The sequence below is a fragment of the Terrapene carolina genome, unplaced genomic scaffold (assembly GCF_002925995.2).
Source record: "Terrapene carolina triunguis isolate 2854851 unplaced genomic scaffold, T_m_triunguis-2.0 Scaffold662, whole genome shotgun sequence".
NCBI classification, from domain to species: domain Eukaryota; kingdom Metazoa; phylum Chordata; order Testudines; family Emydidae; genus Terrapene; species Terrapene triunguis.
Genome location: NW_020665013.1, coordinates 2,595,645 through 2,618,038, shown reverse-complemented (window position 1 = coordinate 2,618,038; position 22,394 = coordinate 2,595,645). Strand labels below are relative to the sequence as shown.

General features: G+C 46.4%; 1 protein-coding gene across 1 annotated transcript in view; it reads right to left on the bottom strand.

Annotated features, from left to right (window-relative positions):
* Window positions 1-22,394, bottom strand: part of RANBP3 (RAN binding protein 3) — a 187,651-nt gene that overhangs the window by 3,932 nt on the left and 161,325 nt on the right. Inside the window, exon 16 of the mRNA XM_029913475.1 lies at window positions 2,584-2,764. Coding sequence (XP_029769335.1) covers window positions 2,584-2,764 — 181 coding nt within the window. The remainder of the gene's footprint in view (window positions 1-2,583; window positions 2,765-22,394) is intronic.

Sequence of the window (22,394 nt, the reverse complement as noted above, 5' to 3'; positions counted from 1 at the left end):
AATCTCTAATGAAGATATTGAACAGAACTGGACGCAGAACTGATCCCTGCAGGACCCCACTCGTTATGCCCTTCCAGCATGACTGTGAACCACTACTAACTACTCTCTGGGAATGATTTTCCAACCAGTTATGCACCCACCTTATAGTAGCTCCATCTAGGTTGCATTTTCCTAGTTTGTTTATGAGAAGGTCATGCGAGACAGTATCAAACACCTTACTAAAGTCAAGATATACCACATCTACTGCTTCCCCTGTAAACCTATGTCAGTCATGAGATTTATCCAACCAAATCTCTGTGATGCCAATTAATTCATAATTTAGCTTATGTTCTAATGGCTGCCAATTCTTCCTTTTTGTTCCCCATACTCACTGCATTTGTGTATAGACATCTAAAACGTTGAGCCTTGCATTCTGCCAGCACAGAGCTGCTGTTCCAAACCCAGCCTCTGCTGCAAATCATCCTTGCTATTTTCTATCATGAGACCGGCTGCAGGACTGGCAGAAGCAAAAGGAGGGGAGGTTTCCAGCTATAGGAAGACAGAACATAGCTGGCTCCCATCCAGGAATCCTGAAATGGCCCCTCCTCCCGTGGCTCCCCACCCTTTAGTCTCCTTCATGTCTCCCCACCCGCATCTCCTCTGACTCCTGCCTATTTCCCAATACAGCCACACTCCCACCTGCCCCCACAGTCCCATTACCCACTTCTCTGTATTTTCCTGTTTCCTGACCGGCCCTCACAAGGTGACTAAAGGGCCACCATTTTCCCTAAGGTCAGCCTGGATTCAGCCCACTGTAAACAATGGGAGATGGTCATCATTTTCATAGACTCATAGGACTGGAAGGGACCTCAAGAGGTCATCTAGTCCAGTGGTTTTCAAACTGCGGGTCGCGACCCAGTACTGGGTTGCAGAACGTAAGGCACTGGGGTCACAGTGGCTCTGGTCAGCACCACCGACCGGGCCATTTAAAGTCCCATTGGTGATGCTGCCTGGCTAAGACAGGCTAGTCCCTACGTGTTCTGACACTGTGCTGTGCCCTGGGAGCACCCCCATGAGCTGAGCACCCCAGCCCTCTGCCCTGATCCCTGAACTCCCCCCCACACCCAGCCTTCTGCCCTGCACCCCCTCACACCCCCAGCACTCTGCCCTGACCCCTGAACATCCCCCCCCCAGGTCTGGGGTTCCGGCTGCCGGCCCCTTGTCAGCCAGCGTCCCAGCCGCAGGCCCCACTCAGCCCCCTGCCGGCCTAGGTGAACAGAACCCCAGGCTGGCAGTGGGGCTGAGCAGGCTGGCGGCGTAAGATCAGCATTTTAATTTAATTTTAAATGAAGCTTCTTAAACATTTTGAAAACCTTGTTTACTTTACATATAACAATAGTTTAGTTATATAATATAGACGTATAGAGACAGACCTTCTAAAAAACATTAAAAGGTATTACTGGCACGCGAAACCTTAAATTAAAGTGAATAAATGAAGACTCGGCACACCACTTCTGAAAGGTTGCCGACCCCTGATCTAGACCATCCCTGACAGGTGTTGTCCAATCTGCTCTTAAAAACCTCCAATGATGGAGAGTCCACAACCTCCCTAGGCAATTTATTCCAGTGCTTAACCACCCTGAGAGTTAGGAATTTTTTCCTAATGTCCAACCTAAAATGCCCTTGCTGCAATTTAAGCCCATTGCTTCTTGTCCTATCCTCAGAGGTTAACGAGAATAATTTTTCTCCCTCCTCTTTGTAACAACCTTTTATGTACTTGAAAAGTGTTATCATGTTCCCTCTCAGTCTTCTCTGCTGCAGACTAAACAAATCCATTTTTTTCAGTCTTCCCTCATAGGTCATGTTTTCTAGACCTGTAATCATTTTTGTTGCTCTTCTCTGGACATTTTGGGTAAGGACAACATTTCACTAGGTTGAAGGCAGAAATCAAACTCATGACAACACTTAACACCCCCAAAAAACAATTAAACTAATGAGAGTGGGCAATGCTGAACTAATTAATATCTTGTAATTAGGCGACAGCCCCACTGGGGACCCTCTGTGCCAAGCCATGCAGGGAACTTTTCAATATCCATTTAGAGGGATGTGACAAATGTGAAGGGATTTCTACTACATGACTGGAAGAGTTGGCTGTGACCACAGCTTAGTTCATGTCATGGACCCTATACCACAAACACTCATGAATATAACAAAGGCTAGGTCTACACTGGGGGGGAAGATCGATTTAAGATACGCAAATTCAGCTATGCGAATAGCGTAGCTGAATTCGACGTATCCAATCCGACTTACCCCACTGTGAGGACGGCGGCAAATCGACCGCTGCGGCTCCCTGGTCGACGGTGCTTACTCCTACCTGGGCTGGTGGAGTACGCGCGTCGATTCGGGGATCGATTGTCGCGTCCCGACGAGACGCGATAATTCGATCCCCGAGAGATCGATTTCTACTCGCCGATCCAGGCGGGTAGTGAAGACAAGCCCTAAGACAGTTAGGCACTAATGGAAGAGTCAAGCAGTTTTCTTTGTTTAAGTGCAACGGGAGAACAGTACGGGAAACTAGAAAGTTTAGCACATTTTCTTGCTTACCACTTCCAGCTGATCCTGAAGGAGCAATGACATCATCATCACTATCTTCTTCATTTGATTGTGTTACCTCTGGCTCAGGTGCTGTGATCTTTGCTTCTTGCTCTTGTTCCACTCTACACCGTAGAGCCAAGATCCGATGGTGTAATGCAGCATACAGCTGTCCTGTATCTTTAGAGCTTGCCTATGGATTTTTAAAATATCAAACGAATAAGATTTTAAAAGTTTACAAATGTTTTATTCTATGCAACCTCTTATACAGAGCAAAACATTCCTACCAAACTTAACTTAACAGTAAAAAGGTCGCAGAGCAGTTTTTAAACTAGGAGATGGGGGAAAGCCGACTGCTGCAGAGGAGCATGTGGATCGGACAGAGACTTCTCTTAGAAGACAGTCTATTGATAGAGATTCTCTAGGTTCTAGTCAGGAGCAGAGGATGGAAGAGCATAATGTAAGGACCAGATCAGATGAGAAACATTCACATATAGAATCGGACACATCAGAAAAGGGCAGACAAATAAACAGTGACAAGTTTTTAAAGTGCTTGTACACAAATGCGAGAAGTCTAAATAATAAGATGGGTGAACTAGAGTGCCTCGTGTTAAAGGAGGATATTGATATAATAGGCATCACAGAAACCTAGTGGAGTGAGGACAAGTAATGGGACACAATCATTCGGACGAACAGAACAGGTCGTGCGGCGGGGGTGGGGGAGAAGCACTATATGTGAAAGAAAATGCAGAATCATATGAAGTAAAAATCTTAAATGAATCCACATGTTCCACAGAATCTCTATGGATAGTAATTCCATGCTATAATAAGAATATAACAGTAGGGATCTATCATCGATCACCTGACCAGGACAGTGATAGTGACGATGAAATGCTAAGGGAGATTAGAGAGGCTATCAAAATAAAGAACTCAATAGTGGGAGATTTCAATTATCCCCATGTTGACTGGGTACATGTCACCTCAGGACGAAATGCAGAGACAAAATTTCTTGATGCTTTAAATGACTGCTACTTGGAGCGGCTGGTATAGGACCCACAAGGGGAGAGGCAATTCTCAATTTAGTCCTGAGTGGTGCGCAGGACTGGTCCAAGAAGTAACTATAACAGGACCGCTTGAAAATAGTGATCATAATATAACAACATTTAACATTCCTGTGGTGGGAAGAACACCTCAGCAGCCCAACACTGTGGCATTTAATTTCAGAAAGGGGAACTATGCAAAAATGAGGAGGTTAGTTAAACAGAAATTAAAAGGTACAGTGACTAGAGTGAAATCCCTGCAAGCTGCATGGACACTTTTCAAAGACACCATAATACAGGCCCAACTTAAATGTATACCCCAAATTAAAAAACACAGTAAAACAACTAAAAAAGAGCCACCGTGGCTTAACAACCATGTAAAAGAAGCAGTGAGAGATAAAAAGGCATCTTTTAAAAAGTGGAAGTCAAATCCTAGTGAAGTAAATAGAAAGGAGCATAACACTGCCAAATTAAGTGTAAAAAATGTAATAAGAAAAGCCAAAAAGGAGTTTGAAGAAGAGCTAGCCAAAAACTCAAAAGGTAATAACAAAATGTTTTTTAAGTACATCAGAAGCAGGAAGCCACCGAAACAACCAGTGGGGCCCCAGGACAATCGAGATAAAAAAAGGTGCACTTAAAGATGATAAAGTAATTGCGGAGAAACTAAATGAATTCTTTGCTTCAGTCTTCACGGCTGAGGATGTTAGGGAGATTCCCAAACCTGAGCCGTCCTTTGTAGGTGACAAATCTGAGGAATTGTCACAGACTGAAGTGTCATTAGCGGAGGTTTTGGAATTAACTGATAAACTTAACAGTAACAAGTCACAGGGATCAGATGGCATTCACCCAAGAGTTCTCAAATGTGAAATTTGAGAACTATTAACTATGGTTTGTAACCTGTCCTTTAAATCAGTTTCTGTACCCAATGACTGGAAGATAGCTAATGTAATGCCAATATTTAAAAGGGGCTCTAGAGGTGATCCTGGCAATTACAGACCGGTAAGTCTAACATCAGTACTGGGCAAATTAGTTGAAACAATAGTAAAGAATAAAATTGTCAGACACATAGAAGAACATAAATTGTTGGGCAAAAGTCAACATGGTTTCTGTAAAGGGAAATCATGTCTTACTAATCTACTAGAGTTCTTTGAAGGGGTCAACAAACATGTGGACAAGGGGGATCCAGTGGACATAGTGTACTTAGATTTTCAGAAAGCCTTTGACAAAGTCCCTCACCAAAGGCTCTTATGTAAATTAAGTTGTCATGGGATAAGAGGGAAGATCCTTTAATGGATTGAGAACTGGTTAAAAGACAGGGAACAAAGGATAGGAATAAATGGTAAATTTTCAGAATGGAGGGGGGTAACTAGTGGTGTTCCCCAAGGGTCAGTCCTCAGACCAATCCTATTCAACTTATTCATAAATGATCTGGAGAAAGGGGTAAACAGTGAGGTGGCAAAGTTTACAGATGATACTAAACTGCTCAAGATAGTTAAGACCAAATCAGACTGTGAAGAATTTCAAAAAGATCTCACAAAACTAAGTGATTGGGCAACAAAATGGCAAAGAAATTTAATGTGGATAAATGTAAAGTAATGAAAACAACAAGGAGTCTGGTGGCACCTTAAAGACTAACAGATTTATTTGGGCATAAGCTTTCGTGAGTAACTCACGAAAGCTTTACTCACGAAAGCTTATGCCCAAATAAATCTGTTAGTCTTTAAGGTGCCACCAGACTCCTTGTTGTTTTTGTAGATACAGACTAACACGGCTACCCCCTGATACTTGTAAAGTAATGCACATTGGAAAAAATAACCCCAACTATATATACACAATATGATGGGGGCTAATTTAGCTACAACTAATCAGGAAAGAAGTCTTGGAGTCATCGTGGATAGTTCTCTGAAGACGTCCTTGCAGTGTGCAGCGGCAGTCAAAAAAGCAAACAGGATGTTAGGAATCATTAAAAAGGGGATAGAGAATAAGACGGAGAATTGCCCTTATATAAATCCATGGTATGCCCACATCTTGAATACTGCATACAGATGTGGTCTCATCTCAAAAAAGATATACTGGCATTAGAAAAAGTTCAGAGAAGGGCAACTAAAATGATTAGGGGGTTTGGAACAGGTCCCATATGAGGAGAGATTAAAGAGGCTAGGACTTTTCAGCTTGGAAAAGAGGAGACTAAGGGGGGATATGATTGAGGTATATAAAATCATGAGTGGTGTGGAGAAAGTGAGTAAGGGAAAAGTTATTTACTTGTTCCCATAATATAAGAACTAGGGGCCACCAAATGAAATTAATGGGTAGCAGGTTTAAAACAAATAAAAGGAAGTTCTTCTTCACACAGCGCACAATCAACCTGTGGAACTCCTTGCCTGAGGAGGTTGTGAAGGCTAGGACTATAACCGGGTTTAAAAGAGAACTGGATAAATTCATGGAGGTTGAGTCTATTAATGGCTATTGGCCAGGATGGGTAAGGAACGGTGTCCCTAGCCTCTGTTTGTCAGAGGGTGGAGATGGATGGCAGGAGAGAGATCACTTGATCATTACCTGTTAGGTTCACTCCCTCTGGGGCACCTGGCATTGGCCACTGCCGGCAGACAGGATACTGGGCTGGAGGGACCTTTGGTCTGACCCAGTATGGCTATTCTTATGTTCTTATGTAACTTCACTGCTTTGCAATTTTACACTGTTGATTTCAGAGTCAGTAGGTCTGGTATCCAGATGGGTGTTTTCAGACCAGGTCAGAGATTTAGTGACAGTGGAATCACAGTGTTGTTGGTGGTCAAGGGCTGGACACGTTTAGTTCCTAAAGGGAAGAATGCACTCAGTGATTCTCTCTAACCACCTCCTATGGCTGACTGAAGGAATGATTTTGGTTGACTTCAGAAGAAACCACGTGCAACCCCCCTCATCCCAAGAAGGTATGCAAGAGGAAACAGCAACAAAGAAAGGGCACAGAGGGGAGTCTCAGAGCCACCAAGCCGCATGCCAAATACACAAGTTTTTTTGCCTAAATTTACGCTTATACTTTCTTTACAAAGGCAAGTCTTCACCCTTTAAAGAACCCCAAACCATCTGTCTGGATTTTCAGTCATACATCTAGTACACATATTTGTTACTAAAATGACTTGATTGTGATTATTTTATCGTGTATCTCTAAAAAACCTTAAATCTCTAACAAAACACATTTAATAACAGAATTGCCACACTAGATCAGACCTGTGATTCATGAAGCCCAGTATGCTGTCTCTGACTTTCTTGCACACTCCCAAGAATTAATGGCTGCCTTATGTCCCAAAGCAAGGGGAGTTATAGCCATTTCAAAACTAACTATTCAGTGGATATTATCCATACTGGCAGCTGAAAGCCCTGCTGTCGCAAGGGTATAATTTATAAAGTCATGTGCGTAAAAAAGCTGAAAGTGGCTGGGACCTTAAAAACTGGACAGTAACAGACCATGAATCCCAGCGATAATTGAACCTGGTAAGACAGAGTGAGTGTATGTGTGAGAGAGAGAGACTGGGACCTGGTCTACACTACGAGTTTAGGTTGACTTTAGCCGCGTTAAATCGAATTAAGCCTGGACACGTTCACACGACGAAGCCCTTTCTTTCGACTTAAAGGGCCCTTTAAACTGGTTTCTTTACTCCACCTCCGACGAGGGGATTAGCGATAAAATCGGCCTTAGGGGGTCGGAATTGGGTTAGTGTGGACGGAATTCGACGTTATTGGCCTCCGGGAGCTATCCCACAGTGCTTCATTGTGACCGCTCTGGACAGCACTCTCAACTCAGATGCACTGGCCAGGTAGACAGGAAAAGCCCCGCGAACGTTTGAATTTCATTTCCTGTTTGCTGAGCGTGGAGAGCACAGGTGACCACGCAGAACTCATCACCACAGGTAACCGTGATGGGAGTCCCAGGATCGCAAAAGAGCTCCAGCATGGACAGAACGGGAGGTACGGGATCTGCTCGCCATATGGGGAGATGAATCAGTGCTGGCTGAACTCCGAAGCAGTAAATGAAATGGCAAAATATTAGAAAAGGTCTCCAAGGCCATGAAGGACAGAGGCCATAACAGGGACGCACAGCAGTGCCGCGTGAAAATTAAGGAGCTAAGGCAAGCCTACCACAAAGCCAGAGAAGCAAACGGAAGGTCCGGGGCTGAGCCGCAAACATGCTGCTTCTACGCGGAGCTGCATACCATTCTAGGGGGTGCAGCCACCACTACCCCAACCGTGTGCTATGAGTCCCTCACTGGAGAAACACACAGGGAAGCGGGTTCGGGGTACGAGGAAGATGAGGATGAAGATAATGTAAATAGCTCACAGAGCAAGGAAGTGGAGAAACCGGTTTCCCCAACAGCCAGGATATGTTTATCACCCTGGACCTGGAACCAGTAACCCCCGAACTCACCCAAGACCCTGGGGGCACACAGGGGACCTCTGGTGAGTGTACCTTTGTAAATATTACACATGGTTTAAAAGCAAGTGTGTTTAATGATTAATGATTAATTTGCCCTGGCAATCGCGGCCAGTACAGCTACTGGAAAAGTCTGTTAACGTGTATGGGGATGGAGCGGAAATCCTCCAGGGACATCTCCAGAAAGCTCTCCTTCATGTACTCCCAAAGCCTTTGCAAAAGGTTTCTGGGGAGGGCTGCCTTATCCCGTCCGCCATGGTAGGACACTTTACCACGCCAGGCCAGTAGCACGTAGTCTGGAATCATTGCATAACAAAGCATGGCAGTGTATGGTCCCGGTGTTTGCTGGCATGCAGACAACATCCATTCCTTATCGCTCTTTGTTATCCTCAGGAGAGTGATATCATTCACGGTCACCTGGTTGAAATGGGGCAATTTTATTAAGGGGACATTCAGAGGTGCCCCTTCCTGCTCTGCTGAACAGAAATATTCCCCACTGTTAGCCACGCGGTGGGGGGGAGGGGTGATGTGATCATCCCAGAGAATTGGGTGTGTGGGGGAGGGGAATTAGTTGGGTTTGTGCTGCATGTTAACCCTGAAACCGCAGCCCCTCCTTTTACATTGCAAACCCATTTTAAATGGCCAACCCAACGGGTGCTTGGTATGGTTAATGAGAGCAGTACTGTTTGAAACCATCCCCACATGTTAAGAAGGTTAAAAAAGCCAAAAGACTGTGTCTTACCATGGCTGCCTGCAAGCTGAAATCTGTGGCCTGGCACTGCGTGAGTTATCTCTCACACCAAACCGGCAGGCCCTCAATATAAGAGGAAAAATGCGACCTTGTAACGAAAGCACATGTGCTGTGTAATGTGAACAGCAAAATTTAACGTGAAAGAGTGTACCCATTGTTCTCTAAAATGTGTCTTTTTTAACCACCTCTCCCTTCTCCTCCACCAGCTGTAAATCTTTCTCCTTCACAGAGGCTAGTGAAGATTCGAAGGCGAAAGCGAAGGACGCGTGATGAAATGTTTACAGAACTACAGACTGCCTCCCACGCTGACAGAGCACGGCAGAATGCGTGGAGGCAGTCAATGACTGATTATAGAAAAGCCCAATATGAGCAAGAGGAGAGGTGGCATGCTGAATCACGGGCTGAAGATGATAGGTGGCGTCAGCTTGCACACAGAAGGCAAGAGTCGATGCTCCGGCTGCTGGAGCATCAAACTGATATGCTCCAGCATATGGTTGAGCTGCAGGAAAAGCAGCAGGAGCAGAGACCGCCGCTACAGCCCCTGTGTAACCAACAGAAGTTTCACACCGTAGCCTGGCCAGTCACAAAACTCGTTTTCAAAGCTTCTCTGATGCGCACTGCGCCATGCTGTGCTCCTCTAACCGCCCTGGTGTCTGGCTCGCGTAATCAGCGGCCAGGCGATTTGCCTCAACCTCCCACCCCGCCATAAATGTCTCCTCCTTACTCTCACAGATATTGTGGAGCGCACAGCAAGCAGCAATAACAATGGGGATATTCTTTTCGCTAAGGTCTGAGCAAGTCAGTAAGCTGCGCCAGCGCGCTTTTAAACGTCCAAATGCACATTCTACCACCATTCTGCACTTGCTCAGCCTGTAGTTGAACAGGTCCTGACTCCTGTCCAGGCTGCCTGTGTACGGCTTCATGAGCCATGGCATTAAGGGGTAGGCTGGGTCCCCAAGGATCACGATAGGCATTTCAACATCCCCAACGGTTATTTTCTGGTCCGGGAAGAAAGTCCCTTCCTCCAGCTTTCGAAACAGAACAGAGTGCCTGAAGACGCGAGCATCATGTACCCTTCCCAGCCAGCCCACGTTGATGTTGGTGAAACGTCCCTTGTGATCCACCAGGGCTTGCAGCAGCATTGAAAAGTACCCCTTGCGGTTTAAGTACTCGGTGGCTTGGTGCTCCGGTGCCAAGATAGGGATATGGGTTCCGTCTATCGCCCCACCACAGTTTGGGAATCCCATTGCAGCAAAGCCATCCACTATGGCCTGCATGTTTCCCAGAGTCACTACCCTTGATATCACCAGGTCTCTCATTGCCCTGGCAACTTGGATCACAGCAGCCCCCACAGTAGATTTGCCCACCCCAAATTGATTCCCGACTGACCGGTAGCTGTCTGGCGTTGCAAGCTTCCACAGGGCTATCGCCACTCGCTTCTCAACTGTGAGGGCTGCTCTCATCCTGGTATTCTGGCGCTTCAGGGCAGGGGAAAGCAAGTCACAAAGTTCCATGAAAGTGCCCTTACGCATGCGAAAGTTTCGCAGCCACTGGGAATCGTCCCACACCTGCAGCACGATGCGGTCCCACCAGTCTGTGCTTGTTTCCTGGGCCCAGAATCGGCGTTCCACGGATAGAACCTGCCCCAGGAACACCATGATTTCCACATTGCTGGGGCCTGTGCCTTGTGAGAGGTCTATGTCCATGTCCATTTCCTCATCACTCTCATGGCCGCGCTGCAATCGCCTCCTCGGCTGGTCCCGGTTTTGCTTTGGCATGTCCTGGCTCTGCATATACTCCAGGACAATGCGCGTGGTGTTCATAGTGCTCATAATTGCCGCGGTGATCTGAGCGGGCTCCATGATCCCAGTGCTAGCTATGGCATCTGGTCTGAAAAAAGGCGCGAAACTAGTATCTGACGGACCAGGGGAAGGAGGGAGGGAGGGAGGGACGGGCGAGTGACGACATGGCGTACAGGTACAGTGAATTAAAATCAAGAAAGGTGGCTGTGCATCAGGGAGAAACACAAACAACTGTCACACCGAATGGCCCCCCCCCCAAAGATTGAACTCAAAAGCCTGGGTTTAGCAGGCCGTTGATTTGACGGAGGGAGGGGGGAAGGAAATGAATACAGAACAAATCTATTTTTTACATCTTAAGACGACGGTGCAGCATGACTGATAGCCCTCGGCATTTTCTGGGTGCTTGGCAGCAAATACTGGGCGCTTGGCAGTTAGCCTTCAGGCCTATTGCACGATCTGCTGCTCAGGGAAGACTCTGCTAACGTGCGATGATCCAACAGGGCACTTGGCAGAAAATGGCATACTACGACTGATAACCATCATCATCAAGACAGTTCCATAGGACTGAGCATGTCTGCCCAGGTGCCCATGATCGACAGCCACTGCTGTACGATGAGGACGGTTACCAGTCGTAATAAACCATCTACTGCCAAAAGGCAAGGGGCTGGTGCAATGCAGCCCCACGGCTGCCGGCACCCAGATCGCCAATGAAGGCTACCAGTCATGCTGCACCGTCTACCGCCAAAAGGCAGTTAGCTGCTGCTGCTGTGTAGCAATGCAGTCCCACGTCTGCCGGTACCCAGATGACATATGGTGACGGTGAGCTGAGCTGAGCGGGCTCCATGCTTGCCATGGTATGTTGTCTGCACAGGTAACCCAGGTAAAAAGGTGCGAATCTATTGTCTGCCGTTGCTCTGATGGAGGGGGAGGGGCCTGACGACATGTACCCAGAACCCCCCGCGACACTGTTTTGCATCATTCGGGCATTGGGATCTCAACCCAGAATTCCAATGGGCGGCGGAGACTGCGGGAACTGTGGGATAGCTATCCATAGTGCAATGCTCCGGAAGTCGACGCTAGCCTCGGTACTGTGGACGCGGTCCGCCGACTAGAGCACTTAGAGCATTTTATGTGGGGACACACACAATCGGCTGTATACAACCGATTTCTATAAAACCGGCTTCTATTAATTCCATCTAATTTCATAATGTAGACATACCCAGAGACAGAGTGTGTGTGCTGGCTGCTGGGGAAGTCTAAGAGAGACCATGCACCATCTCTTTAAGGCACTCACCAGAAAGCTTGTTGTTCAGACCACAGCAGCTACCAGAAGCTCTCCTGAGCCCTGTCCCCCACCCCCTCCTGCTCTGCAGAGATGGGGTACATGGGCAGAAGGGAGGCAGACACAATGACAGCAGAGCCCACGTCCCCGCTCTGCACTGCAAGCAGGAGGGTCCCAGGAGCAGCTGGCCAGGGGCTCCAAGGCAGAGGGCAGGAGCAACATGGCCATAGAGCAGGTGGGGGGGGGGGGAGGAAGGAGGGCGCACCTGAACACGCCGCCGGATCTGTGCAGCTCTGCTAATCAAATGCACAGAACTTGACTCACTCCTGGGCGGCCACGCGACCGCTCAGCTTAAAGGGAACACAGGGCCCTAATTATTCTTGTCAGCCATCTTTGAACCCTCCCCAAATTCTGCAATATTCCTTCTGAGATAGATTGATCAGTACTGAACACGTTATTTCAGGCGAGGAGTTTTATTTTTATATGTCCATTTTGTTATTCTCAAATTTCTTTGGGCGGAAGTTTCCACTGAGCGCTCCATAATGATGCCCAGCTCTTTTTCTTGAACTGATGCAATTAATTTAGAACCCTGTAAGATGTATAAATAGTTCAAATTATTCACTTCAGTGTGCATTACTTTGCATTTATTGACAATGAATTTAATCTGCCATTGTGATGCCCACTAACTTCCTTGGTGCTTTCTCCCATGCTGTCCCTCATTATCCTCCTTCAAAACCCTCCTCAAAACTCTTTGCCATGAAGCCTACAAAAAACTTGACAACTGTTGGGCTGCAGGTGTGCAGAGACAACTGCCTATCATGCTGACCAATATTGTCTCATTGTTTCCTTGTACTCCCCTGTCTGTCTCCATGTGTTGTCTCGACTTAATACTTAGACTTGACTGTAAGCTCTTTGGGGCGGGAATCATGTCTTTTTGCTGTTTCTGTACAGCTCTTAGCACAATGGATTCCTGGTCCATGACTGGGGCTCCGAGATGCTATAATAATACAAATAATAAATAATAACTTCCTCACAGTCTTCTCTGGCCTTGAGTAACCTAAGTAATTTTTGGTGACAGGTTTCAGAGTGGTAGCCATGTTAGTCTGTATCAGCAAAAAGAACGAGGAGTACTTGTGGCACCTTAGAGACTAACAAATGTATTTGAGCATAAGCTTTCGTGGGCTAAAACCCACTTCATCAGACGTATGCAGTGGAAAATAAATATATATACACAGAGAACATGAAAAAAATGGGTGTTGCCAGACCAACTCTAATGAGACTAATTGAATGAGGTGGGCTATTAGCAGGAGAAAAAAAAACGTTTGTAGTGATAATCAGGATGGCCCATTTCAAACAGTTGACAAGAAGGTGTGAGTGACAGTAGGGGAAAAATTAGCATGGGGAAATAGTTTAGTTTGTGTAATGACTCATCCACTCTCAGTCTTTATTCAAGCCTAATTTAATGGTGTCCATTTTGCAAATTAATTTCAGTTCTGCAGTTTCTTGTTGGAGTCTGTTTTTGAAGTTTTTTGTTGAAAAATTGCAACTTTTAGGTCTGTAATAGAGTGACTAGGGAGGTTGAAGTGTTCTCTGACTGGTTTTTGAATGTTATAATTCTTGACGGCCTTCACCTGCACATCTACCAATGTAATGTGATGCCATCATGTACCAGCAATGCCCCCTGCAATGTACACTGGCCAAACTGGACAGTCTCTACGCAAAAGAATAAATGGTCACAAATCAGACGTCAAGAATTATAACATTCAAAAACCAGTCGGAGAAGCTGCAGAACTGGAATTAATTTTCAAAATGGACACCATTAAATTAGGCTTGAATAAAGACTGGGAGTGGATGAGTCATTACACAAATTAAACTATTTCCCCGTGCTAATTTTCCGCTTACTGTTACTCACACTTTCTTGTCAACTGTTTGAAATGGGCCATCCTGATTATCACTACACGTTTTTTTCTCCTGCTAATAGCCCACCTTATTTGATTAGTCTCATTTGAGTAGGTATGGCAACACCCATTTTTTCATGTTCTGTGTGTGTAATATATATACTCCTACTGTATTTTCCACTGCATGCATCTGATGAAGTGGGCTTTAACACACGAAAGCTTATGCTCAAATAAATTTGTTAGTCTCTAAGGTGCCACAAGTGATCCTCGTTCTTTTTGCTATGTAATTTTGTCATCTACAAATTGTCACTTCATTGCTCACCACCTTTTATAGATCACTTACATAAAACACCACCAGTCCTACTATGGTATGTGGGCCATGCTGCTGCTAACCTGCCATAATGAAAGTTGACCATTTATTCCATTTTTCCCCACCACACCCTCTGTCCCTTAGCCAGTTTTTTATCCATGACAATGCTTTGCTACTTACGCCTTAACAACTTAGATTCTTTAGTAGCCTCCTGAGAGGGACTCTGACAAAGAACCTTTGAAAATCTAAATTTTATCAACCAGTTCTCCTCTATCCACAATGTTACTCGCAAGTTCAAACCATTTTCTTTTGTTGGTCATATATCATGATCTTCTAGATGTTTTATAAAATTATAAATGAAGGTTACTTACTTGTAGCCAGAGTTCTTTGAGCTGGATTCTGCATATTCACACTCTTAGGACTCATGCTGACTGGCAGTAGTACTGGTTCGGCATCCATGGTCCTCTGCCCTCCCTGCCTAGCACTTGAGCGTTTTCTGAGGGCTTGATGCTGTTGCTGCCTCAGTTTCTTCTACCACCAATGCCGAAGAATGCAGATATTTTAATTTGGACTCTGCAGGGTTAGGCAAAGTGGGCAGGGAGTGTGAATATGCAGTCTATGGCCTGGTCTACACTACGAGTTTAGGTCGAATTTAGCAGCATTAAATCGAATTAAGCCTGGACACGTCCACACGACGAAGCCTTTTTTTTCTTTACTCCGCCTCCGACGAGGGGATTAGCGCTGAAATCGGCCTTTCCAGGTCGGATTTGGGGTAGTGTGGACGGAATTCGACGGTATTGGCTTCCGGGAGCTATCCCAGAGTGCTTCATTGTGACCGCTCTGGACAGGTAGACAGGAAAAGCCCCGCAAACTTTTGAATTTCATTTCCTGTTTGCCCAGCATGGAGAGCACAGGTGACCACGCAGAGCTCATCAGCATAGGTAACCATGATGGAGTCCCAGGATTGCAAAAGAGCTCCAGCATGGACCAAACGGGAGGTACGGGATCTGCTCACCATATGGGGAGACGAATCAGTGCTAGCTGAACTCCGAAGCAGTAAACGAAATGGCAAAATATTAGAAAAAGTCTCAAAGGCCATGAAGGACAGAGGCCATAACAGGGACGCACAGCGTGAAAATTAAGGAGCTAAGGCAAACCTACCACAAAGCCAGAGAGGCAAACGGAAGATCTGGGGCAGAGCCACAGACATGCCGCTTCTACGCGGAGCTGCATGCCATGCTAGGGGGTGCAGCTACCACTACCCCAACCCTGTGCTTTGACTCCATCAATGGAGAATCATGCAACAGGGAAGCGGGTTCGGGGTACGAGGAAGATGAGGATGAAGACAATGAAGATAGCTCACAGAGCAAGGAAGCGGAGAAACCGGTTTCCCCAACAGCCAGGATATGTTTATCACCCTGGACCTGGAACCAGTAACCCCCGAACTCACCCAAGGCGTGCTCCCAGACCCTGAGGGCGCACAAGGGACCTCTGGTGAGTGTACCTTTGTAAATATTACACATGATTTAAAAGCGTGTTTAATGATTAATGATTAATTTGCCCTGGCAATCACGGCCAGTACAGCTACTGGAAAAGTCTGTTAACGTGTATGGGGATGGAGCGGAAATCCTCCAGGGACATCTCCAGAAAGCTCTCCTTGATGTACTCCCAAAGCCTTTGCAAAAGGTTTCTGGGGAGGGCTGCCTTATCCCGTCCGCCATGGTAGGACACTTTACCACGCCAGGCCAGTAGCACGTAGTCTGGAATCATTGCATAACAAAGCATGGCAGCGAATGGGCCCGGTGTTTGCTGGCATGCAGACAACATCCATTCCTTATCTCTCTTTGTTATCCTCAAGAGAGTGATATCATTCACGGTCACCTGGTTGAAATGGGTGATTTTATGAAGGGGACATTCAGAGGTGCCTGTTTCTGCTCGGCTGAACAGAAATATTCCCCGCTGTTAGCTACGCGGTGGGGGGGGGAGGGGTGAAGTGATCATCCCAGAGAATTCGGTGTGTGTGGGGGAGGGGGGTTAGTTGGGTTTGTGCTGCATATTAACCCGGAAACCGCAGCCCCTCCTTTTACATTGCAAACCCATTTTAAATGGCCAACCCAACAGGTGCTTGATATGGGAAATGAGGGCACTGCTGTTTGAAACCATTCCCACATGTTATGAAGGTTAAAAAAGCCAAAAGACTGTGGCTTACCATGGCTGCCTGCAAGCCGAAATCTGTTGCCTGGCACTGTGTGAGTGATCTCTCACACCAAACCGGCAGGCCCTCAATATAAGAGGAAAAATGCGACCTTGTAACGAAAGCACATGTGCTGTGTAATGTGAAAAGCAAAATGTAACGTGAAAGAGTGTACCCATTGTTCTCTAAAATGTGTCTTTTTTAACCACCTCTCCCTTCTCCTCCACCAGCTGTAAATGTTTCTCCTTCGCAGAGGCTAGTGAAGATTAGAAGGAGAAAATGGTGGACTCGGGATGATATGTTCTCGGAGCTCCAGATGTCCTCCCATGCTGACAGAGCACAGCAGAATGCGTGGAGGCAGTCAATGTCAGAGTGCAGAAAAGCACAATATGAACGAGAGGAGAGGTGGCGGGCTGAATCGCGGGCTGAAGAGAGCAAGTGGCGGGCTGAAGGGGATAAGTGGCGTCAGCTTGCTGACAGAAGGCAAGAGTCGATGCTCCGGCTGCTGGAGCATCAAACTGATATGCTCCAGCGTATGGTTGAGCTGCAGGAAAGGCAGCAGGAGCAGAGACCGCCGCTACAGCCCCTGTGTAACCAACAGCCCTCCTCCCCAAGTTCCATAGCCTCTTCACCCAGACGCCCAAGAACGCGGTGGGGGGACCTCTGGCCACCCAGCCACTCCACCCCAGATGATTGCCCAAGCATCAGAAGGCTGGCCTTCAATAAGAGTTAAAGTTTTAAAGTTTTAAACTGCAGTGTGTCCTTGTCCTTCACTCCTCCCCCACCCCTCCTGGGCTACCTTGGCAGTTATCCCCCTAGTTGTGTGATGAATTAATAAAGAATGCATGAATGTGAAGTAACAATGACTTTATTGCCTCTGCAAGCGGTGCTTGAAGGGGGGGAGGGGAGGGTGGTTAGCTTACAGGGAAGTAGAGTGAACCGGGGGGAAGGGGGGAGGGTTATCAAGGAGAAACAAACAGAAGTTTCACACCGTAGCCTGGCCAGTCACAAAACTGGTTTTCAAAGCTTCTCTGATGCGCACCGCGCCCTGCTGTACTCTTCTAACCGCCCTGGTCTCTGTCTGCGCATAATCAGCGGCCAGGCGATTTGTCTCAACCTCCCACCCCTCCATAAATGTCTCCCCCTTACTCTCACAGATATTGTGGAGCGCACAGCAAGCAGCAATAACAATGGGGATACTGGTTTGGCTGAGGTCTATCCGAGTCAGTAAACTGCACCAGCACGCTTTTAAACGTCCAAATGCACATTCTACCACCATTCTGCACTTGCTCAGCCTATAGTTGAACAGGTCCTGACTACTGTCCAGGCTGCCTGTGTACGGCTTCATGAGCCATGGCATTAAGTGGTAGGTTGGGTCCCCAACGATAACGATAGGCATTTCAACATCCCCAACGGTTATTTTCTGTTCCGGGAAGAAAGTCCCTTCCTCCAGCTTTTGAAACAGACCAGAGTTCCTGAAGACGCGAGCATCATGTACCTTTCCCGGCCATCCCACGTTGATGTTAGTGAAACGTCCCTTGTGATCCACCAGGGCTTGCAGCAGCATTGAAAAGTACCCTTTTCGGTTTATGTACTCGGTGGCTTGGTGCTCCGTGACAAGATAGGGATATGGGTTCCGTCTATCGCCCCACCACAGTTAGGGAATCCCATTGCAGCAAAGCCATCCACTATGACCTGCATGTTTCCCAGAGTCACTACTCTTGATATCAGCAGGTCTTTGATTGTGTTGGCTACTTGGATCACAGCAGCCCCCACAGTAGATTTGCCCACTCCAAATTGATTCCCGACTGACCGGTAGCTGTCTGGCGTTGCAAGCTTCCACAGGGCTATCGCCACTCGCTTCTCAACTGTGAGGGCTGCTCTCATCCTGGTATTCTGGCGCTTCAGGGCAGGGGAAAGCAAGTCACAAAGTTCCATGAAAGTGCCCTTACGCATGCGAAAGTTTCGCAGCCACTGGGAATCGTCCCACACCTGCAACACGATGCGGTCCCACCAGTCTGTGCTTGTTTCCCGGGCCCGGAATCGGCGTTCCACGGCATCAACCTGCCCCAGGAACACCATGATTTGCACATTGCTGGGGCCCGTACTTTGGGAGAGGTCTATGTCTATGTCAATTTCTTCATCACTCTCGTCACCGCGCTGCAATCGCCTCCTCGCCTGTTTTTGCTTTGGCATGTTCTGGCTCTGCATATACTCCAGGACAATGCGCGTGGTGTTCATAGTGCTCATAATTGCCGCGGTGATCTGAGCAGGCTCCATGATCCCAGTGCTATGGCGTCTGGGCTGAAAAAAGGCGCAAAACTGTTGTCTGACGGAAGGAGGGAGGGGTGAGTGACGACATGCTTACAGGGAATTAAAATCAACAAAGGTGGCTGTGCATCAGGGAGAAACACAAACAACTGTCACACAGAATGGCCCCCCCAAAGATCGAACTCAAAACCCTGGGTTTAGCAGGCCGTTGATTTCACGGAGGGAGGGGGAAGCAAATGAATACAGAACAAATCTGGTCCATCTATCTTTTACATCTTAGACTGGCAGCAGACGGTGCAGCATAACTGATAGCCATTGGCATCTTCTGGGTGCTTGGCAGAAAATGGTGCATTACGACTGCTAGCCATCATCGTCAAGATGGTGCAATAGGACTGCCGGCAGGACTGAGTCTCCAGGAGACAAAACATGTCTGCCCAGGCGCCTCTGACTGACCTCACTGAGGAGTACGATGATGATGGATACCAGTCATAATACAGCATCTGATGCCAAAAGGCAAGGAGCTGCTGCAGTATAACAATGCAGTCCCACGTCTCCCAGCACCCAGATAGCCGATGACGGCTACCAGTCATACTGCACCGTCTACTGCCAAAAGGCAATTAGCTGCTGCTGTGTAGCAATGCAGTACCACGTCTGCCGGCACCCAGATGACATATGGTGACGGTGAGCTGAGCGGGCTCCATGCTTGCCGTGGTATGTCGTCTGCACAGGTAACCCAGGAAAAAAGGCGCGAAACGATTGTCTGTCGTTGCTCTCACGGAGGGCCTGACGACATGTACCCAGAATCCCCCGCGACACTGTTTTTGCCTCATCAGGCATTGGGATCTCAACCCAGAATTCCAATGGGCGGCGGAGACTGTGGGAACTGTGGGATAGCTACCCACAGTCCAACGCTCCGGAAGTCGATGCTAGCCTCGGTACTGTGGACGCGGTCCGCCGACTTAATGCACTTAGAGCATTTTATGTGGGGACACACACAAATCGACTGTATAAAAACGATTTCTATAAAACCGGCTTCTATAAATTCGACCTAATTTCGTAGTTTAGACATACCCTATCTTGAAGAACTCCGGATGCAAGTAAGTTACCTTCCTTTCTTCTTTGAGTGTCCTCTGCATATTCCCACTCTTCAGATAGTTTCACAAGCAGTATGGTAAATTGGATGAAGGGATGCAGAGTTCTAATTAAACAAGGATTACCAAACTGGGCATCTGACTAGGATGCCATATCCTAAGCATAATTCTTCTTGAAAGAGAACGGACGTCCACATAGTGGCTTTGCATATCTCGATTATGAGAATGTGTTTATTAAAAACGGTAGATGTAGCTACTGCTCCAGTAGAATGAACTCTGAACAGACTAGCAGTGGGGAGAGAAGCTCCTCTATAACACTCGTCAATGCACTATCTAACCCATCTAGACAGGGACTGAGATGAAATGGCTTTCCCTTTGGAGTTACTAGTACATGAAACAAAATTTGGAAGATGGCCTAAAACTCTTTGTTCTCTAAGTAGTATGATAGTATATGCTGGCATCCAACAAATATAACCTGGCCTCCCCTTTAGATGAATGAGGCTTTGGAAAGAACACTGGTTGATTATGGTTTGATTTACATGAAACTCAGACACAACTTTAGGAAGAAATTTAGGGTATGATCTAAGAACCAACTTGTCCCTGCACTGGGAGATGCATGTTCAATAGTTCTTTCAAAAAAGTTCTTAACCAGCATATGCAAAAAACAACAACACAGATTCACCATTAACATGAGTGGGGCATGCTGCTAGTAATAAACTTAATGGATGGCAGAGATAACCCATTTATTTTTAAGTGTAACAGATATGCCGGAATAGGTTGTACTGGAGCTGAAACTGGGTCAGCACCTTTCCCAGTTGTCCATCAAACAAATCTTTTCCCCTTGAACTCATAATTTTTTCTATCTGGTAGTTTTCTGGCATTAACTCTCTGCACCTCAGATGAGCATGATCTTTCTAACTCAAAGGCCTAGTGTCCAAGCTATAAAATCTAACTACTGGAGAGCTGAATGGAAGACCTTTCACCCCTGCTGGGATAGCAGATCCATTGCTAACAAGAGGATTTTGTAATTGCCTTTGAATAAATGGAGTCACTTGATGCACCACTGCTGCTTCGGCCACACTGGAGCAGTAAGAATCACCCTGGGTGAATATTTTCTTATCTTTTTTAGGACCGTGGGAATGAGGGGGAAAAAAGAGGAAACACATAACATCAGACCGCTCCCCAACGTAGAAAAAATGCATCTGTCAATGACAGACTATCTGAGCCTGCTTTTGAGTGGAAATGGGGACACTTTGTATGTGGTTTGAATCTGGTTGCAAACAGATCTATGTCCAGAAATCCCCAAAGATTGAAAATATCTGGAATCACCAATCTTTAAAAGGCCATTTGTGCATCTAAAATAATCTCTGCTCGGCCCATCTGTGATCACACTGTATGGACCTGCTACATGCAGGGCAACTGGGTATACATTGTGCGGGATACATCAATCCCAAAGTTCTACTGCCTCTTTGCAAAAAGTTGATATGACAGAGTTCTTCCTTATTTGTTCACATATATACTGTCGATACACTGTCCACGGCCACTTGAATTACCGCATTTCATACTTGTGAGAGAAATGCTCAGAGCTAGTTGGATTGCCCTCAGTTCCAATACATTTAAGTGTAATAGGGATTCTGCGTTGTTCTAAAGAGCTTGAATGTACAGACTACAAAGATGTGCGCCCCACCCTTTCTTTGATGCATCTGCGGTTATAATTAAAGAAGGAGAATGTGGGTTGAACAAAACTTCCTTGAGGATATTTTGAGGTTATAGCCACCATCTGAGAGAAAGACAAACCTTCCTCAGAACAGCGAATACCTTTTGCAAACTGTCCATATTGGGTCTGAAATTCCTTAGTGGCCAGTGCCAAAGTGGTCTCATTCTGAGCCTGACATATGGAGTCACATAGGTCGTAAATGCCATCAGACTCAGAGGTCATCTAGTCCAGTCCTCTGCACTCAAGGCAGGACTGAGTATTATCTAGACCATCCCTGACAGATGTTTGTCCAACCTGCTCTCAGAAATCCCCAATGATGGAGATTCCACAATCTCCCTAGGCGATTTATTCCAGTGCTTAACCACTCTGACAGTTAGGAAGTTTTTCCTAATGTCCAACCTAAACCACCCTTGCTGCAATTTAAGCCCATTGCTTCTTGTCCTATCCTCAAAGGTTCAGAAGATCAATTTTTCTCCCTTCTCCTTGTAACAACCTTGAAAACTGTTATGTTGCCTCTCAGTCTTCTCTTCTGCAGACTAAACAAACCCAATTTTTTTGATCTTCCCTCACAGGTCATGTTTTCTAGACCTTTAATCATTTTTGTTGCTCTTCTCTGGACTTTCTCCAATTTGTCCACATCTTTCCTGAAATGTGGAGCCCAGAACTGGACACAATACTCCAGTTGAGGCCTAATCAGTGCGGAGTAGAGAGAAAGAATTACTTCTCATGTCTTGCTTACAATACCTATGCTAATACATCCCAGAATGATGTTTCCTTTTTTTGCAACAGTGTTACATTGTTGACTCTTATTTAGTTTGTGATTTACTATGACCCCCAGAACCCTTTCCGCAGTACTCCTTCCTAGGCAGTCATTTCCCATTTTGTATGTGTGCAACTGATTGTTCTTTCTTAAGTGGAGTACTTTGCATTTGTCCTTATTGAATTTCATCCTATTTATGCACCCCCCTTATAGTAGCTCCATCTAGGTTGTATTTCCCTAGTTTGTTTATGAGAAGGTCATACAAGACAGTCTCAAAA